At 47.6% G+C, this 19,669-nt stretch overlaps 1 protein-coding gene across 1 annotated transcript in view; it reads left to right on the plus strand.

Moving 5' to 3' along the window:
• The window catches only part of DNAH5 (dynein axonemal heavy chain 5), a 4,110,061-nt gene that overhangs the window by 553,280 nt on the left and 3,537,112 nt on the right, over positions 1–19,669 (plus strand). The window contains exons 7-8 of the mRNA XM_069219645.1: positions 18,914–19,090; positions 19,436–19,549. Coding sequence (XP_069075746.1) covers positions 18,914–19,090; positions 19,436–19,549 — 291 coding nt within the window. The remainder of the gene's footprint in view (positions 1–18,913; positions 19,091–19,435; positions 19,550–19,669) is intronic.

The following is a 19,669-nucleotide window of genomic DNA, read 5'->3' on the forward strand; positions in this document are numbered from 1 at the left end:
CAGTGGCCCATGTACCACATGTAAAGCATACAAACACATCCACTGAGTGCACTGTCACAACAGATGTACATAAGGAACAATCATACCACTACATGGACCACTTCCAATGCCACCACACATGCAGGTACGCCAGTTGGACTATGCACCATGACAACTCCAGTCTTACACATAACATTCCACAAATGGCAAAACCTGTCACTGAGGCCAGAAACACACATCTCAGGGGGTATTTGCATGCATTAGGCACACACAGACAGACACCACTGCCAGTACACATCCAACTGCCATATAAGCAGCCTGAGGTGACTGAATACAAATGTTCCTTCACATCAACACGCCATGTGTCATCCGGTACCCAAACCACTCCTAATGCTAATCTGCCACCACCTAATAGCCAAGGTAGGCTGTAATAGTCACAGGCCATCAGATGAGCCCCCAAATATCCATGACCAAGTGATGTAGGCAGTCAGTCAGCAATGCAGCATAGGACTTACTAGGACTATGTCCTACATGCCATGTACACACCATGTTGACAAATCCCAGGGAACTTACCACCTCCACCACCAACCCATAGGTTGCAAGCCCACATCCCCACAAGTATAGCTCCTAGGAATGCATCACCTGTGTTATCAGACCTCATCAATTCAACATGTTACAGTATCCCAGGATGGCTTCCTACACATACCCTACAGTCAGCAGATCACCTATGTATTTGCCCAGTCTGCTATCAGGCCAATACTCATGTGCCATGAAGGCCAGTCCTGTGGTGGAGTTGTAATGGCAGACCCACAGTGTGTCAAACCCATTACCAGTACATGTTCTATATAGTCGCAGTGTTATCAGTAGAGTGACACAGTTGCATATACAGGATAGGCTACACAGAGGAGAGTGGACTGACACCTCAAAGACACTAATGCAGTTGTCTGGAATTGCTCATACACAATGCTTAGGGTGAACACTCACATCCATTGTATGGCAAGGATGTAGTCACACATGTGCATCTCCACATGACAGACATAGGGAGCTATGGAAATGGGAGATATACATCCACTGACAGTAAAGCATGGGGACACATCTACAACATATACTCAGCCAGGGTGCCTAGAACCTATAACCAATTTTTGATACACATGTAGCATTAACTTCAAAGTCACTTTGCTTGCAGTGAGGCCCCCAATCCCATTTAAGGCCAGCCAAGTGCCAGGATGCAGTCAGTACTCACCCCTTTGTGGCTGCTGTGCTGCCCTAAAATGCCCATCCATGTCAGGGTAGGTCACCACCAAAATGCAGGCCATTAGGGGGTCAGGGTCGGACGGGGACCCCTCCCTCGTTGCGAGGACATCCCCAGCTGTGCCTCCGCGGTCTTCCAAGCCCAGTGTCTCAGGTCCTCCACCCGCTTGCGGCAAAGGGTGCTCCGCCGGGCATGCACCCCCAGGGTCCTCACTTGCTTGGCGATGGCATGCTATATCCCCTTCTTCTGATGGGTGTTGACCAGCATGGGTGACACAGACAGAAGGTGCAAGTATTGTAGACTGGCACCATACCAACAGCAGTGGACTATAAACAGCAGACCCAGCAAAAGCCCACATATACCCATCCTCAAGGTTCACATGGCTAAACACCATGACCCCTGCATGCATGTACTCCCTGACCATGACACATACGCCGTTCACACTCACACACGCCCCTATCACACATGACTATGGCATTGGGCTCACCTGTTCTTCTGGTGATCCATACAGCTGTCCATACAGGGGTAGGATCCCTTCCACCAGCTTCTCAAGCTCTGCTTGGGTGAAGGATGGGGCCCTATCACCTGCAGAACGTGGCATGATGACTCCCGAGACAGTACACAGCAGCTCAGCTCCTAGTGGTCTTGCTTGCAAGAGTGCCAGGAGTCAAGGGAGCAAGGATCAAGAAAATGGCAGTCACGGCCACCGCGTAAAGGACTGTCACCCCCGGCGGTGATCGCCATTGGTTCCAGTCCCCCATAGGCAGCATTGTTACCCAATGAGGAGTTGCACGGCGGTTTTGACCGCCTATCGCCAGAACGGCAGACGCCGGCAGACTTAGGTCACTTCCATCTGTCCAGTGCTGCAAGACATGCTCATATCATGTCTTGATCCATGAAAATAAGTGCACCATACACTTTTTTCACGTGAGGCCTATGTTGTGGTATCATGGTTTGTCTCATACATGTGACATGCATGACATAATGGCCTTATATTGCTGGTTGTCATATGACGTGCATGTCCAGTTACACGTAGGTATTCTGCATGACTACATATGTGCTCAGTGTACCACATATGGAACCCAACACATGTGATGTACATCAGATACTATTGATGAGGGGCAGAAATGTGCAGCAAGGATGGAGTCCATGCTGCTTTAGCATGGCCAATATTGTATGTGTCATCAGTGTGTGGCATGTCTACAGTGTTAGATGTGTGCGATAATGATATGTTCTGCTATCATGTGTGGGGTGCATTTCACATTGTACATTCTCTCCTCTCTATCCTAGATACCCTGTCATGAGGATCTCGAGACATGCACCAGTGTACCGTCTGCTCGTGGCCCTTGCAACCCTGGAGAGGCATATCATTCAGACCTATCATCTGAATCATCTGACCATCATGGATCTATGTATTCAGTTGGAGCCAGATCTGTTGCCTGGCATACATAACCCCTGTGCCATCCCTCCCACAGTTCAAGTTCTGTCAGTGCTACACTTTCTTGCCGCAGGGTCCTTCCAGATTACAGTGGGCTTGGCAGATGAGATGTCACAGCCCATGTTCAGTCTTGTGTTGAAGGATGTACTATGTGTTTTATTGAAACACATGGACAGCTGCATCAGGTTCCCCCACTGAGGGGATTTGGCCTATGTGAAGGCAGCCTGCTAAGATGTGGTACATGTCCCCCATGTGATAGGGGCCATAGATGGTACCCATATAGCTTTGGTCCCTCCCAGTGCCAATGAACAAGTGTATAGGAACAGGAAAAACTACCACTCCATCAATGTTAAGGTGGTGGGTGTGGCAGACCAATACATCATCCAAGTGACAGCCACGTTTCCAGGATCTGTGCATGACTCCTACATTCTGAGGAACAACAATGTCCCCCACATGATTGCACGACTACAGAGAGAGATGGCTTGGCTCATTGGTATGTATGCATTTGTATGTGTGTCTCCATCATGGCACCTGTCATCACATTCTTTCCTGTGGCTGTACCTGTATTGTAACAGGTCCTACCTCTGTGCACACAGGTGACTAGCTATCCTAACCTTCCCTGGCTGTTAACTCCTGTGAGGTACCCTGCCACTAAAGGGGAACTCCGTTTCAATGACGCCCACAGCAGGACAAGGCATGTAATTGAAAGGACATTTGGCCTCCTGAAGACCAGATTCAGGTGCCTGCATGTCTCTGGGGGTGCCTTTATCTACCGTCTCCAAAAGGTATGCTAGAACCTAGTTGTCTGCTGCATGCTGCACAATCTGGTCCTGAAACGTCAGATAACCTTACTAGCTGAATATGAGGAGGCAGCCTGACCAGTGGCTGGTGATGGAGAAGTGGAAAGTGATGAGGAGGCGGATGAGGAAGTTGCAGCTGACTCCAGGGCAGATCTCATCAATCAGTACTTCCTGTAAAATTCAGTTATTTTCAACATAGCTTGCTGTCAATGGTCCTCCTGATTAGGGTTATCAGTGGTGTTGTGAAGTGTACCTATCCCTATGTGTGTGTTGTGGGAGGTGACTGAATGCATGTAAGGTGCTGTCTGAAAATGTATCATCTCTACCATGTGTACTCTCTGCAGGTTGCAAGACTCACATCTCCTATTGACAGGCCTGTATTGTGCTATGTGTCCTGCATTCTCCTGTTCTCATGTCATATCAGTTGTGCCCTGTTTAGATGGCTATCTACCCTGGGCACGACAACTATGAACTGCACATGTGCTTTGTGTGGTACCATGCCTACAATCCTGATGGTAGTCTCTGTCATGTTATTTTTTCAGGTTGGATAATTGGATATACTCTGGTGTGTAGCTGTACTAGTGCTTCCCTCACATCTACCCTGGGTCATATGTGTTGTACTGTGTCTCCTGCAGAGGATGTCTCCCTCTGTAGTCCATTACACTGTGTGTTGGATTAGTTAGCCATACCCACATAACATTTTGAAGACCAAACTTTTGTGTGTGTACACATAAAAACACAAAAGCAGTAGCTGTGATATTTAGGCCCTCATTACAATCCTGGCGGTCGGTGATAAAGTGGAAGTAATACTGCCAACAGGCCAGTGGTAACTACCTCCAAATTATGACCATGGCAGAAAGAGCTCAGATAGACAGCCATTATACCACACCGATCGCCAGGGGGGAAACAACAGGCACCCCAGCGGTAGCCGCCTACAGCCAGGCTGAAGTCAATGTTCCACCCACAGTATTAAGACCCTGCAGTCCGCCACCTTTTCCGGGGAGGTACCAATGACATCAAAAGCCTGGCAGAAACAGACCTCAGAAGGGAATCGACTCACCTTTGGAGACACAGTGAACAACCACACCGCCATGGAGCCCGAGCTGCAGATCTTCCCAATGATCTTCTACCTCCTGCTCCACCACGAACACCAACGGCGGCGAAGACGACCAGGGTGAGTACAGCCACCTAGCATACAGGAGAGGGGGAGGAAAAAGAGAGTGACACACACATGCACAACACACACCCCCCACCCACACCCCCAACACCATACACACAATCAGATGCACATAAAAACATATTTACCCCGTACCCCTCAGGAATAATGCAAGGACAACACGAATAGATGAAAGTGAGTGTAATAATATAAATACATCGAAAATACGTACATCAAATCTAAAATTATATACATATGTACAAATCAAGGGGCACAGCCTAGGACTCAAAGTGCATGAGCCACAGGGCCACATCACAAAGTCCAAGGCCCCACTTGTCTCCTGCAACAACACGGAGAGAACACTGCAAGGGCATCAGTTCGTAAATAGGCAGGCACCTCAGGGGAATGGGGCATGGGGGGCACCTCAGGTGGCAGATGGAACAACACCACTGGTCCTGTAGGGGGCAATATGCCCATTGGGGAGTGCAAGGCCACAGTCTCTCAAGTGGGTGACTTGCCCACATGCTCTGGAGGGGGCAACCTGCCCTGTGCTTGGTCCTGGGGAGTGCAAGGCCACAGTCTCTCGAGTGGATGACTTGCCCACTGGTTCGGGATGGAGCATCGTGCCCTGTGATCTTCATCCTGGGAAGGATGGGGTGAGTGGGTGCCATACCCACTGGTCCTGGAGGGGGCACGGTGCCCTGTGTTCTTCATCCTGGGGAGGATGGGGTGAGTGGGTGCCATACCCATTGGTTCTGGAGGGGGCATCGTGCCCTATGATCTTCATCCTGGGGAGGATGGGGTGAGCAGGTGCCATAGCCACTGGTTCTGGAGGGGGCATCATGCCCTATGCTTCTGATCCTGGGGAGTGCAATGTCACAGTCTCTCAGCTGGGTGTCATACCCACAGGATTTGCAGTGGGTAGGCCGCACAACAGCCCATGGATGCAGGCCTACTGAATGTCCGCGGGCTGTGACGGCTGCTCAGTAGGGGTAGTGGTGCTGCTGGTGCTGGTTGTGGGGGGGAAGCTCCAGCCCATCCCCTGCAGCCTTGGACGGCTGCCTACTGCTGGTGGCGGTGCTGTTGCTGGCGGTGCTGCTACTGGCGGTGGACATGGGGGGGAAGCATCAGCCCATCCGCTGCTGCCTCGGATGGCTGCACAACCATGGTTGGTGGTGGGGGCTCCGACTGAGTCCCTGCACCAGGGCCCTTCTCCTTCCTGCCTGCTGGTGCAGGCCCCTTGCCCCTCCTGGCAGAAGCTGGGGATGGCTCCCTGCTCTTCAGGGCAGCAGCTGGTGCAGGCCCCTTGCCCTTCTTGGCAGCAGCTGGGGATGGCTCTGTGCCCTTCCTGGCAGCAGCTGTGGATGGCTCCTTGCTCATCCTGGCAGAACTTGGGGCAGGCACCCTTTCCGTGAGGCTGGCTGGTGGCCTGGATCCTTTCCCTCCACGAGTTGCTGTGGACACTACTGGACCCGTGGACTGGGTGTCTGAGGTGCTTGCCTGGATGTTATCCTCACTGGCCAGACGTGAAGGACGGGGGGAGGGGTAGGGAGGAGGTCAATGGTGGAGTGGAAAAATGTCTTACGGACATTGGGGTGGGAAGAAGGGGAAGGGTTGGGAGTGGAGGAAGAGGGAGTGGTTGTGGGAGGTGTCTGTCTGCTGTGTTTGGGTGCAGGTGCATGGGCTGGATGCTGTTGTGAGGTGGATGACTGTTGGGTCTCTGAGTGCTTGCGTTTGTGGTGTACCTTGGGGGGGGGGACAGACACAGTGGGAGAGGGCACAGGGGACATGTGCATGGTTTTTGGGGTGGTGTTTGCCAGTGAAGTGTGTGTTATGCTAGGTGTGGTGGTGATGGCGGTAATGGCTGAGGATGTAGTGCATGCAGGTGTGAGTGTTGATGGAACTGGGAGGGAAGTGGAGGAGGAGGAGGAGGGGGACACAGTGGAGTCAGTGGATGCTGGTATGTCTGCATCTGGATGGTGTTTGTGGAGTGCCTTTGGGATGAAGTGTGGTGCTTGTGTTTGCCTGAACCACTCTTGTGTGTTGTCCTGTGTGCATGCTGGTCTGCCTGTATGCTTGTGATAGGTTGGGGTTGAGGGGAATGGGATTGGGTAGAAGAAGATGGAGGGGGAGGGTGGTAACGGGGACAGTGGCTGCCATCAGAGAGGAGGCCAGAGCCTGGATGGATCTCTGTTGGGCCATCAAGCCAGTGTGAGTGCCCTCCAGAAATGCATTGGTTTGTTGCATTTGGGCTGCCAGCCCCTGGATGGCATTCACAATTGTTGACTGCCCAACAGAGATGGATCTCAGGAGATCAATAGCCTCCTCACTCAGGGCAGCAGGGGTCACTGGGCCAGGGCCTGATGTGCCTGGAGTGAAGGAGATGCCCACTCTCCTGGGTGAGCGGGCATTGGCAACTCGCTGAGGGGCTGCTGGGAGGGCTGTGCTGGTACGGGGTGGCAGCTGTACCTGTAGCTGGGGTGGGCACAGAGGTGTCCGCCACCATCAGGGAGCTTTCATCGGAGGAGGTATCTGTGTCCGAACTGTCCCCTCCATTCTCCACCGTGGTGCTCCCCTCGCCCTCCGTCCCACTGGTGTCCTCAGCATCAGTGGACCCTGCCTCCTGGGTCCCATGGGATGCAGCTTCCTCCGTCACCTGTGCCTCTGCTCCTCCGCCAGATGATGCTAATGCATATAAGGACAGGATGATAAAACAAAAAGGGGGGGAAGAGACAAAGGAAACACTTGGTCAATGGCTGCACCAACACCACCGTTGCCATACACAGCAACCTCACACACAGTGAACAGGCCTACGCACTATGCAGTGCACTACCAATAACCATGCTAGTCACCAGGGCATGGGGAGGGACACATACTGCCAACTGCAGCATACCTGGGACCCACACAGCCCTGCCCAGTAGTGGGTGCCTACTAGCTAGGTAGGAGGGATATTGCATCTGAACCCTGCCCAGCATGGGACCTACTCTGCAATGTCAGGCCTGGCCTGGGGGCACCCACAGACACACATCCCACACCCGGATACCACCCTACCATGCGTAAGTTGTAAAGATGGGCACTGTACGCACCCCCTTGTGGCTGCTGTGATGCCCTCAAGCACCCATCCAGCTCCGGATAGGCCACTGCCAATATGCGGCCATCAGGGGGGTCAGGGTTCGAGGGGCACCCCTTCCTCATTGAGAGGCCATCACCAGCTGGGCCTCGGCCGCCTTCCGTACCCAGAGTCTCAGGTCCTCCCACTGTTTCCGACAGTGGGTGCTCCGCCTGCCATAGACCCCCAGGGTCCCCAAGTCCTTGGCGATGGCACACCATATACCTTTCTTTTGATTGGTGCTGACCTGCAGAAAAAATACACATAGGGAAAGGTATTACTCAGACCGTCCTGCCTGTTACACTCATGGCCCACCATATCCCTTACCATCCCCATTTGCACAGACATGGCCTAGCACACAAGCTGCACGTCGCCTAGGGGATATCCACCAACTCCCCCCCACAAGAGCCCTTCACACACACCACTCCATGCATTCATGCCCCACGCAGTGTGCTCACAGTGTACTCACCTGTTGGTCTGGAGGCCCATACAGCAGTCAGTACTGGGGTAGGACCACATCCACCAGTCGCTCCAACTTCACCGAGGTGAAGGCAGGGGCTGTTTCCCCAGTCACACAAGCCATGGTAGGTTCCAGACACAGGTCACAGCAGCACATGCAGTGTAGGTCCTCTGCTGTTGAAGGTCAGGTAGCAAGTGAGTGAAGAGATAGAATATGGCGGTGAAGTCTGCGGCGGTGCTTACCGTCACCGTCGGCGTACATCAACATTGGCCACTGTACCCTATAGGGGCCAATATTATCCAATGAGGCGTTGCACAGCAGTTCACGACTGCCTCCCGCAACGGCGTATGTCAGTGGAATTGCCTCACCTCCAATTGTCCATCCACACAGGACAGGCGGACACCATTTCAGGGGGCAGGCCCAGCAGTTCACAGTTGTACAATCATGACAAATGCAACGTATACATTTCAAAATAACATCATGCATTGTACTGTTGTGGCTTCAATATACAGTTTATGACCGCCTCCTCACTCTTATACCTCATAGATTGCAACTGCTGCGGATGAATAGGAGATGGAGACATACCCCTGTGTACAGACCCCTGGTAGACTTGCCAACTATGGAGGACAGGCACATTATCCTCACCTACAGACTTGACATGGCCACAATCACAGAGCTGTGTGCCCAACTGGAGCCTGACCTGATATCTGCTATCCGTCACCCCACTGGGATCCCACCTCTTGTGCAAGTCCTATCAGTTCTCCGTTTTCTGGCAACTGATTCTTTCCAACTGACAGTGGGCTTGGCAGCAGGAATGTCACAGCAAAAGGTTCTCAATAGTGCTGACCAGAGTGTTGGCTGCCCTGATTAAACACATGTGCAGCTACGTTGTTTTCCCCCAAGTGGATGATTTGGCCACAGTGAAGGCTGACTTGAATGCATTGGGACATATCCACAACATAAATGGAGCGATTAATGGAACATATATTGCATTTGCCCCCCGACCCTCCAGCAAAATGAACAGGTCTACAGAAATCGAAAAAGTTTTAATTTAATGAATGTGCAAATGGTGTGCCTGGCGGACCCGTACGTCTCCCACGTCAATGCGAAGTATCCTGGGTCTGTGCATGATGCCTTTATCCTGAGGAATAGCAGCATCCCAAATGTGATGGGCCAACTACAGAGGCACTGTGTGTGGCTAATAGGTGAGCCCTGGTTCCCACCCAGTGGATGTTGGTGTATGGGTATAATGTGGGCCATAAGGGATAGTGTGTGGCTAAATGTTGTCCCTCCATATTTGCAGGTGACTCTGGTTACCCCAACCTATCATGGCTCCTGACCCCTGTGAGGAATCCCAGGACAAGGGCAGAGCAACGTTACAGTGAGGCGCATGGGCGAACCAGAAGGATCATTGAACGTACCTTTGGCCTCCTGAAGGCCAGGTTTCGGTGCCTCCATCTAACAGGTGGATCCCTGTGCTACTCACCCAAGAAGGTCTACCAGATAATTGTTGCATGCTGCATGTTGTATAACCTTGCCTTGAGACGCCGTGTGCCTTTTCTGCAGGGGGAGAAGGCTGGAGATGCCCGTGTGGTAGCAGTGGACCCTGTGGACAGTAAGGATGAGGAGGCAGAGGATGAGGACAACAGAACTGCAGTGATTCGCCAATATTTCCAATGACACACAGGTAAGAAAGACAGTGGTACTTCACATTTCATTGTCATTTTATTGTTTGAGATTGTCACTGGCAGGCTGTGATTTCCCACTCACTGTACCATTTGTTAACTCTTTTTGCAGATGTTGGTGCCCAACTATCACTCCTGATGTATTCACTGCAGCCAACTACAGGTCTATCCTATGTGCACATTACTGTACAGTTGAATTGCAATGTTTGAACCTTGTTAAACAAATACATAGTTAAATCATTTGACATACTCCATACTTGTATTTTTTCAAATGGTGTTTATTGCAGTGCTAAGAAGAAAAGGGGGAAGTGCAATTGACTGGGGTGATGATGGAGGAAAGCCCAGGGTATAGTTCCAGTCTATTTGTAGCACAGGTGCATTGTCCAAGGGGGCATAGGAAGGGGAGCAATGGCAGTTCGAGGTGGACAGGGTGACAGAGTGGGACACAAGGGTGACAATCAGGAGAGTCTTATTTCCTGGCGGGGTCTTGGCAATAGTCTCTGGCTTCTGCCTGGATCGCAGGGAACGCTTGCATGGTGGTTCTCCTTTTGCAGAGGGAGGGGTGCTGGTGGCTTGTTGGTCCTGTGGCGGAGCCTCCTGTCTACTAGCGGCAGCGGAGGCTGAAGGTTGTTCTATTGTCTGGTTAGTAGCAGGGGCCCGCTGTTGTGAGGCTGTCTCCTCATAATGTTGCCCATGTCTGCCAGCACCCCTGCAATGGAGACCAGGGTGTTATTAAGGGCCTGCTAGTCCTGATCCTGTCCCTCCTGCAGCTGCCTGTTCTCCTGCACGTTGGCCGTGATCTGGCCCAGTGTATCCTGGGAATGTTGGTATGCTCCTAAAGAGTCGGTTCACTGGGACTGTCCTCCCCCTGGCGCACAGCAGTCCTCCCAGCTTCCCTGTTTTCCTGTGCCTCTGTCCCCTGAACCGTGTGCCCACTGCCACTGACCCCTGGTCCCTGATTGTCTTGGATAGGGGGTGCCTTGGGGTTCCTGTAGTGGTGGACATTCTGCTGACTGACGTGCCCTGGGGACAGAGGTGTGGGTACGCTGGTTGGGTGCTGTGGTGGTGTTTCCATATGGGGGAGGCTCTGTGGTGGTGTGTGACTGGCTGGGTAAATGACTGTCCGGAGGCCCCTGATGGGCCAGGTTGGTCATCCAGATCCAGACGAGCCGAGTCGCTGTCATCACTGTGGGCCTCTTCTGTGGTGAGACTGGCTAGTGCTGGCACCTCTTCTCCGGTGACACTGGCTTGGATACCTGTGGGGATGTAATTGCAGTGTTGTTGTTTCTGTGTGTGACATTTTGTGCATGGGTGGATTGCCCTCTTAGGTTAAATTTGCCCTGGCAGCTTTAACTTGTGTGAGTTGGTATGTGGTGGGCTAGCTGATTCTCTCCAGTGTGCATGCTTTGGTAATAGGTGTCCATGCAGGTCTGTGAGTGGTGTCCATGCATTGGTGGTGCATGCAGGGCTTGGCAGTGGGATGGCTGAGATGTGATGGTGGGGTGTGTGGGTAGTGGTGGAGTGATGGGAGTGAGGGTGGGGGTATGTGATGCCATGCAGGTAGGGGGTTATAGAAATATAGAGTTGACGTACCAGAGTCCAGTCCTCCTGTCCAGTCCTCCGGGTATTCCAGTCAGGCCCTCTGGATGCAGGAAGCCCATGACCTTCTCCTCCCACAGGGAGAAGGTGGGGGTCCACTACCAGTCTTTTGCACAGCAATTTGGTGGCTCGATGCCATAGAATATACTTTCCCCCATAGATCATTCCAGCTCTTCCCAATGTCCTCCCTTTTGTGTGGATGGTTTCCGACTGAGTTGACCCTGTTGACTATTCTCTGCCATATATCCATTTTCCTGGCTATGGAGGTTTGCTGTACCTGTGCTCCTAGGAGTTGTGGCCCTACCATGATGATTTCATCGACCATAACTCTCAACTCATCGTCACTGAAGTGTGGGTGCTTCTGATGTGACGTGGTGGGTGGAGGGGGGTGTTGTGTGTGTAGAGTGCAGTGTAAGGTGCTTGGTGGGGTGAGGGTGTTTGTGAGTGGTGATAGTTTGTAGTATTTGTGTGAAGTTGTGATTTGTGTGTATAGTGTTGTTCGTGCAGTTGTGTGGTGTGTGTGAATGTGAAGTGTAAATGTGCCTATGGTGTATAAGTGCTGAGTAATGAGATTGTGGCTTCTTGGTGTATGTGGTGGTCGTTTTTCGTCACAAAGGATTGTGGGTTGGGTGGGGGTGTTATATAGTGCAGTGAGTAGGTGTGACTGATGTGTGGATGTGTGTCAGGTGTGGGCTATTCGAACTGTCCAATGTGGTGTTCTGTTCTGGCAGGACGGGGTTCTGTGTGCATCTGTTGGGACTGCCAGTGGTTTTCGTCCATGGAAGAACCGCTGTGGTGATTTACATGTCGTAATCTGGTGTGTGGAAGGTTGTTAGCCTGGTGGTGCTGGTGGTAGAACTACCTCATTCCCACCCTCCTGTGTCCTGGCGGTGTTGGATTTGTGTCTGTGTTTTGGAGGTCTTCATGATGTGACTCTTAATACGGCTGTCAAATTACCGCCAACAAGGTATTGCAAAAAGACCGCCAAAGTCGTAATGAGGCCCATTGTCTTATTGACATCACAATTAGTTCTGCCTTATCTACTTTATATGTTTTCGAATTGTGGCACATGGTTTGCAGATGATGGAACATGTTTATGTGACAGCTATTTGATACAAAGCAATTCACATTTATGTTGTTTTGTAAGCTACACTCTAGCAGTAGGAAATGTCATTGTTTTGTATGTCACTAGATTTGTACTGTAACATCCGATGACATACCTTTAAGATGGGTCATACTAATATTCGTTTATGGCATGGTGTTAAAATGGTGCTATGTACTGCAGTTGTTAGAAGTGAGGTCACTGATTGGCAGTCAGTTTTCACTTTGTCCAAGCAGGGACCCTCACTCTAGTCAGGGCAATGGAGGGACATACTTAGGATAATCCCTGCTTACCACCTTGGTAGCTTGGTGCAAGCAGTCAGGCTTATCTCAAAGGCAATGTGTAAAGTATTTGTACCAACACACACAGTAACACAGTAAAATAACTACACAATGGATACCACACCAGTTTAGAAAAATAGCCAATATTTATCTAAATCAAACCAGACCAAAATGACAAGAATCCAACATACACAAGTCAAGATATGAATTTTCAAAATAATAGAATCTTACTCCATAAAAAACAATGGAAATGTTGTTGTTACATAAGTATCTGTTTGCCTCAAAAATAAAGTAGCATAGGCGAGCATGTGTCGAAAAAGTCAGCAATGTGTGTTGACTCCTGCCTCGCAAGTGAGGCTGTGCATCGTTGTTCTCTGGTCGGATAGGCGATGCATCGTTTTTCTCCCCCGCAGGAGAGTGATGAGTCCATTTCCAGACAGGGCACCCCGGATCCGCGCAGGTTCATGTTGATTTTGACACTCAGCAATGATGTGTGAGAAATCGAGCAGCATGGTGATGGAAAACCGCGTGGAGTGAGGTTTGCATTGTTTTCAGCAGCCGCAAGCGGGTGTTGCATTGTTTCTCCAGCCACGATGCAGGTGATGCATCGTTTTTCCCAATCACAATGCAGGTGGTGCATCGATTTTATCTGCGCAGCGGGTGGCGCGTCATTTTTACAGCCGGCTTGCAGGTGGTGCATCGAAATGTTCCCCACATGGGTTCCTGTGTGTGGATTTCAGTCCTTGTTCTACCAGCTTCACCTTTCAACGGCCCAGGGACTAGATTGGGCACCACTTGGGCAGGAGTGTCCACAGAGAGTCCAGGTGCAACAGAGGAAGTCTTTGATGGCCCTCAGGCTTCAAAACAGGAAACAAGCTCAGTCCAAGCCCTTGGAGACACTTCACAAGCAAGAATATACCACAAATTCCAGTCTTTGTCCTCTTTCAGGCAGAAGCAGCAACTGCAGGCCAAACCAGAAAAGTACAGTCACATGCAAAGGGGCAGTACTCCTCCTCCAGCTCTTCAGCTCTTCTCCTATGCAGAGGTTCCTCTTGAATCCAGAAATAATCTGAAAAGCTGAGATTTTGGGTCCACTACTTACACTAATTTCTGCCTTTGAAGTAGGCAAACTTCAAAGGAAAGTCACAAGTTGTTCACAAGATCCTGCCTTGCCCTGGCCTGGCTCCACACTCACACCAGGGTGCTGGAGACTGCATTGTGTGAGAGCAGGCCATTCAGGTGTAAGTGACCACTCCTCCCTACACTCTAGCCCAGGTGGCCTATCAGGATATGCAGTCTTCACCCCAGCTCACTTTGTGTCACTGTCTAGAGGGGATTCACAAATAGCCCAACTGTCAGTCTAACCCAGACAGGGTATACACAAGCAGGAAAAGTCACAGAATTGTTTAAGCAAGAACATGCCCACTTTCTAAAAGTGTCACTTTCAAACTGACAATATAAAAACCAACTTTACCAAAAGATGTATTTATGAAGTGTGAGTTCAGAGACCCCAAACTTCATGTTTCTATCTGCTCCCAATGGGAAACTGCATTTAAAAGTTATTTAAAGGCAGCCCCCATGCTAACCTATGAGAGAGATAGCCCTTGTAACAGTGAACACCGAATTTGGCAGTATTTCAGTGTTAGGACATGTAAATCACATCACTACATGTCCCACCTTTAATATGCACTGCACCCTCCCCATGGAGTTACCCAGGGCCTACCTTAGGGGTGCCTTACAGGTATAAAAAGGGAAGGTTTAGCATGGCACACTTGCCAGGTTGAATTGGCAGTTTAAAACTGCACACAGAGACTGCAGTGGCAGGTCTGAGCCATGTTTACAGGGTTACTCATGTGAGTGGCACAATCAGTGCTGCAGGCTCATTTGTTTTTTTATGAAGGAACAAGGGTCCCTCAGATGAATGGACTATAGATTTAAATACCACATAAGATCACAATGAACTCTATAGCAAACATGCAATAAACCAGTTTATGTATTCCAAACAAAAGTACAAAACACAGTGTAGTGGGAAAAGAAAATGTCTTAGAAACAAACCATAAATCAAAGTTGCTCAGGCATAACCCATGTGACAAAACGCACAGTTAAAGTCACAATTTTACAGTATGCTTGCTCATGTCAAAACCTATATTATTGTACAGAGTCCAAGTACTAAATGTCGATGACATTTCGATCCCTTATTTGATTGTTGGGATCATCATCAAGACATAAATTCAATGCCTGAGATGTATATAAGTAGACACTGACTATGTAACCAAGTCTGTTAAAAGCAAGGGAAGAAAAGAAAGAAGAAAAGAAAATTAGTTACAAGAGAAAAAATAAAAAAGAAATAGATTAAATATCGCTATATGTCAAAATTTAATATAAATGTGGTGCCACACCATGCATCATATGCAGGAAAGATTTTCCATGCAAGGTCTTATGCTGTACCAACACTCAGATCAGGATGATAATTGAAGCTAGTAAACCACTGAATGTGTCCTAGAACAGGAAGGAATCAGGACCAATAGATATAGTCTCCGGTGTCACAGAAATTGTGAGCCCAATCAATGCTTACACAAAACAATTACTTTTTGTTATGTGGGTACACCAATGCAAGGTTATGTGCCATGAAGCTGTGAAGTCATTCCAAGCTTAAGCAAACTAATCATTCAATGAGTAGCGCAGCAGAAGAGTTCTAATGGTACAAGCCACCAGAATAAAACTTTGTAGGGACATTTGTCAATAAAGAAGTCTTCAATAAATCAACCGTAGTTATGATCCTCAATCAAGGCCCTCAATGGGCAATCAGCAGTAATTACTGGAACACAAAAAAACAAATTACTACCAAATTATCAGTAATAGAACCTGTTCTGCAGCATGCAAGTTACCAACTGACCTGAGGGCAAAACAAGTTACCGGATGTCCCCATCTGAACCAACAGAGTCTAGAAAATAGCAGGGAAAACCAATTAATACATGCGTTAAAATCGGCATTTTATAACCCATGTTACCAGCTATAACACACACCTAAACAACATAAGATGTATCCATGTGCCTGGAGGCAAGCAAGTTATTAGCAAAGAAAGCCTGGAGCCAAAAGCAGTCACGCATCGCGCTCCAAGTGTTTGTAGGCCAGGGACTTATGTTAACTAAGAACGGCGGCCATATTGAGGAGAATGTGATTAAAAAGTTAAGAAAACATGGCAGCCATTTTGGAAAGCTACTAATTCTAATAGAAAAGGCGTTAGATTGCCACATAATACCAACAATATCTCTCACCTAAAAAAATATACAAGAGTACACATGTGTCAGCTGCAAGGGAAAAGAATGCCTGGTTCTTAGAACCCCAGTAATAGAGTGGGACGACATAGCCCATACAGAACATTTCAAAGCAAGAAATCCTAAAAATACAAAGGAATGCCAACCGCATTAACCGGAAATAGCATAAGTGATTAGTAAGAAAAATAGTGAATTGCGTGTTTGACATCGTACAAATCTAATACCGCCACAGGCAGCTATAACCCAAAAACAAGTCCCAATAGTATATGTATACAGCAACCCATAACATACTTACAATTAACAATTTAGAAGGTAACAACCATTAATGTGGTACATCATAGCAAGGTAAGTCACAACCAAAAGAGCTGATAAGTCCCACAGACACAGATTCACTGTGTCTAGCAAGTTCATAGGACTCAAATGAGTGCAGTCTAGTCCTCCATTTTATTCAAACCAGAATGTAGACTATCGGTGCATAGAATCCATTTTAGTTCCTCCTTGTTGAGAAGCGCACCCATGTCAGTGCCCCTCTCTGGTGGCTTGACAAAGGTGATTACCTGCCAGCAAAGGTCATTTACATTGTGTCCTTCCTCCATAAAGTGATCCACCAATGGGACAATAGCAACCTGATATCGTAGGTTACTGCGGTGTTGATAGATGCGTATGCACACCTTTTGCGTTGTTTGGCTAATGTAGATTTTATTGCATGGACAAAAAATAAAGTATACAACATTTGTAGAATTACAATTAGAGAACTGCTTCAACTCAATTCTAATATTACCATATGCAAATTCTTTAGACTCTATTGTAAATTGGTACACTGCACAATTTCCACACAAAGGGTCCCACCAAGGAAGGTAAACCCCAAAATCAGTAAGTGTGTGATTTTAGGTGGCAAACTGGCTCTAACCAAATGATTTTTAATGTTTCTATTCCTACAGAATACCAACAAGGGAGGTTCCAAATTCAATTCACCTGCATTAAGCACCGGCCAGTATTTGAGGATACATTTCCTCATTTGACTGGATACAATAGAGAAGGTAGTAACACATGTTAAGCGGTCAATCCTTGTCCTATCCTTAGGGGTCAAAAGTATATCTCTTGGGCAATACCATCACCTCTTTAGGGCCTGTCATACTAATTTCTGGGGCTAACCCCTGGCTTACAATTTATTCACCAGACAATTAGCCTCCAAAAACAATCCTGCTTGAAAAAACAGTTCCTACGGATCAAAAGGAATTGTGAGTATGGTAAGGAATCTCTCAGAGCCCGGGGTGATTGCTTTTATATGACAGTAGGGTATTTCTTTCCGTAGGTTTACGATGTAAAGATGTGATCAGTTCAATACATCTTCAATACATTTTATTTTCAAAACCAGGAAGACAATTTCTGATCTGCTATGTGTAAGTGTAAATCTTAGCCCTTTACAATTGTCATTAATCCACTGGTTAAATACCAAAAGGGTCCCTTCCGAGCCATGCCAAATCAGAGAGACGTCATCAATATACCATTTCCAAACAGCAATACTGTCCTGGTATGGGTTATTATGAGTGAGAATTTGATGTGTCTCCAAACTGTCCATGAACAGAATTGCAAAATTGGGGGCAAAAACGGCTCCTGTAGATGTCCTCTTGATTTGTTGATAGAAGTGGCCATCAAAAAAGAAAAAAAATACAATTGAGGCACACTTCAACAAGTTGAATTATGAACCATGTTTGGATGGAATGTGGGTGGGTTCTGTGTTCAAGAATGTCCTTAATGATCTTGATCCCCTCACCCTGTGGAATGTTTTGTGTATAAGGCTTCCAGATCCATGGTCAGAGAATACTAGTGTTAGGGTCAAAAGGTAAATGTTCAATCTGATCAATCTTGTCCATAGTATCCCCATCATAAAATTGTGTGGTTGAAACAAATTCCTTAATAAAGAAATCTACATAACGACCTAAATGTTCAAGTATGGAGCCACACCCTGAAACGATTGGGGTCCCCAAAGGGGACTCCCTGTTGGTGCTATGTACTGCTGTGTTTATTCCTGTGTTATGCCTGGTTGAGTCTCACACCTTTTATTGCTGACTACATAACTTTAGCTGTATATTTTTCTATAGAAAATCTCCAAAATTGGGGTTAAGTCAGTCTGGTTTGCCCAGACTCTTTCAGAGCAGAGCTTTGTTTGTCTGACTCTTGCTTAGGTTTTAGCATATTTTTGCTTTGAGACTTGTCTTCATGTCAGGCCCTTGCTGCATTTGACTGACCTTTTGTTAATTGTTCATTTTAATTAATCATATACTTTGACTAATTATTGATTTTTTTCGTTCTGCATTACACTTTTTTGAATAATATGTGGTTTATAACTTTCTGGGGTTAAGCTGTTTTAATACTTATTTAATTGACTGCTAATTTATTTGATGTCTATCTAATCTCAGTAGGGACATTTGGTAGAGTTAGGGTATGTGTTTATGTTTTGGGATAGATTTTGGGGTTAGGGTTTGCTGTAAGGTGCTAATTTTGTCAATTCATTAACACTGTAATGATTACAGTGTGAAAGTTTTAATAGTCTCCACTCATATAAAGTATGGAGTGAAGAAATAGTGTGACAAAGTTAGACTGTATTGTGATTAAAGATGTAGTGACATACTTTTTTGTCAAGCCATACATATCCGGTAGATAGAACTTCAATTGACTGTTTGAATGACATTAAACGTTTGATTGTTTGGTATACATACCCAGAAGCCTTCTGTTTTTAAAAGAAACATTGTGTTGCTTTCCTTTTCTAGGTCCTTGCTGCAAGTAACCAGCTGCGCAAAGAAGCAGATGACCTTGGGCCACGAGCAGAACTAGACCATTGGAAGAAAAGACTTTCCAGGTTCAACTACCTGCTGGATCAGCTGAAGAACCCAGATGTGAAGGCAGTTATAGGAGTGCTGACTGCTGCTAAATCTAAATTTCTGAAGGTATTTGCGAGATACATTTTAAAATAGATTCTTTTCACTGAGGGCAAAATTTACTGTTGAAGTGTCTATCCTTTCTTTTGCAAAGTGTGAGAAGTGGCCAATTTAGCTTTGAACATGGGGTGGCTCAAAGAGTGCATATTCACTGGGAGTTCTGGAGTACCTTTATATGAGCCTTTGAAGGTAAATTGAAAAGTGTGCATGCCCTAAACCTGTTCAGATATGTAAGGCAGAATAATGAACAGCATCAGTATGTTAAACGGTTGGTATGACCTGGGTATGAAAAATGTCTCTTAAACAGAGGATGTTTTGGAATTTGCAAATTATTTATATCCATATTATATTTAGATATGGCGACAACTGGATACTCGGATCACTGACTCAGCAAATGAAGCCAAAGACAACGTAAAATATTTGTATACCCTGGAAAAATTTTGCGACCCGCTATACAGTTATGATCCTGTGAGTATGAATGATTGGCACTGGAAGTTTTGGAGGGGGGCTATAGGCTTCTTGTTTCATGATGACATATTTGTGTCAGTGAGCCTTTGTTATAAACATTTAGATAAAACCATGCAATCG

This window comes from Pleurodeles waltl, chromosome 2_2 (assembly GCF_031143425.1).
Source record: "Pleurodeles waltl isolate 20211129_DDA chromosome 2_2, aPleWal1.hap1.20221129, whole genome shotgun sequence".
Classification (NCBI taxonomy): Eukaryota; Metazoa; Chordata; class Amphibia; order Caudata; family Salamandridae; genus Pleurodeles; species Pleurodeles waltl.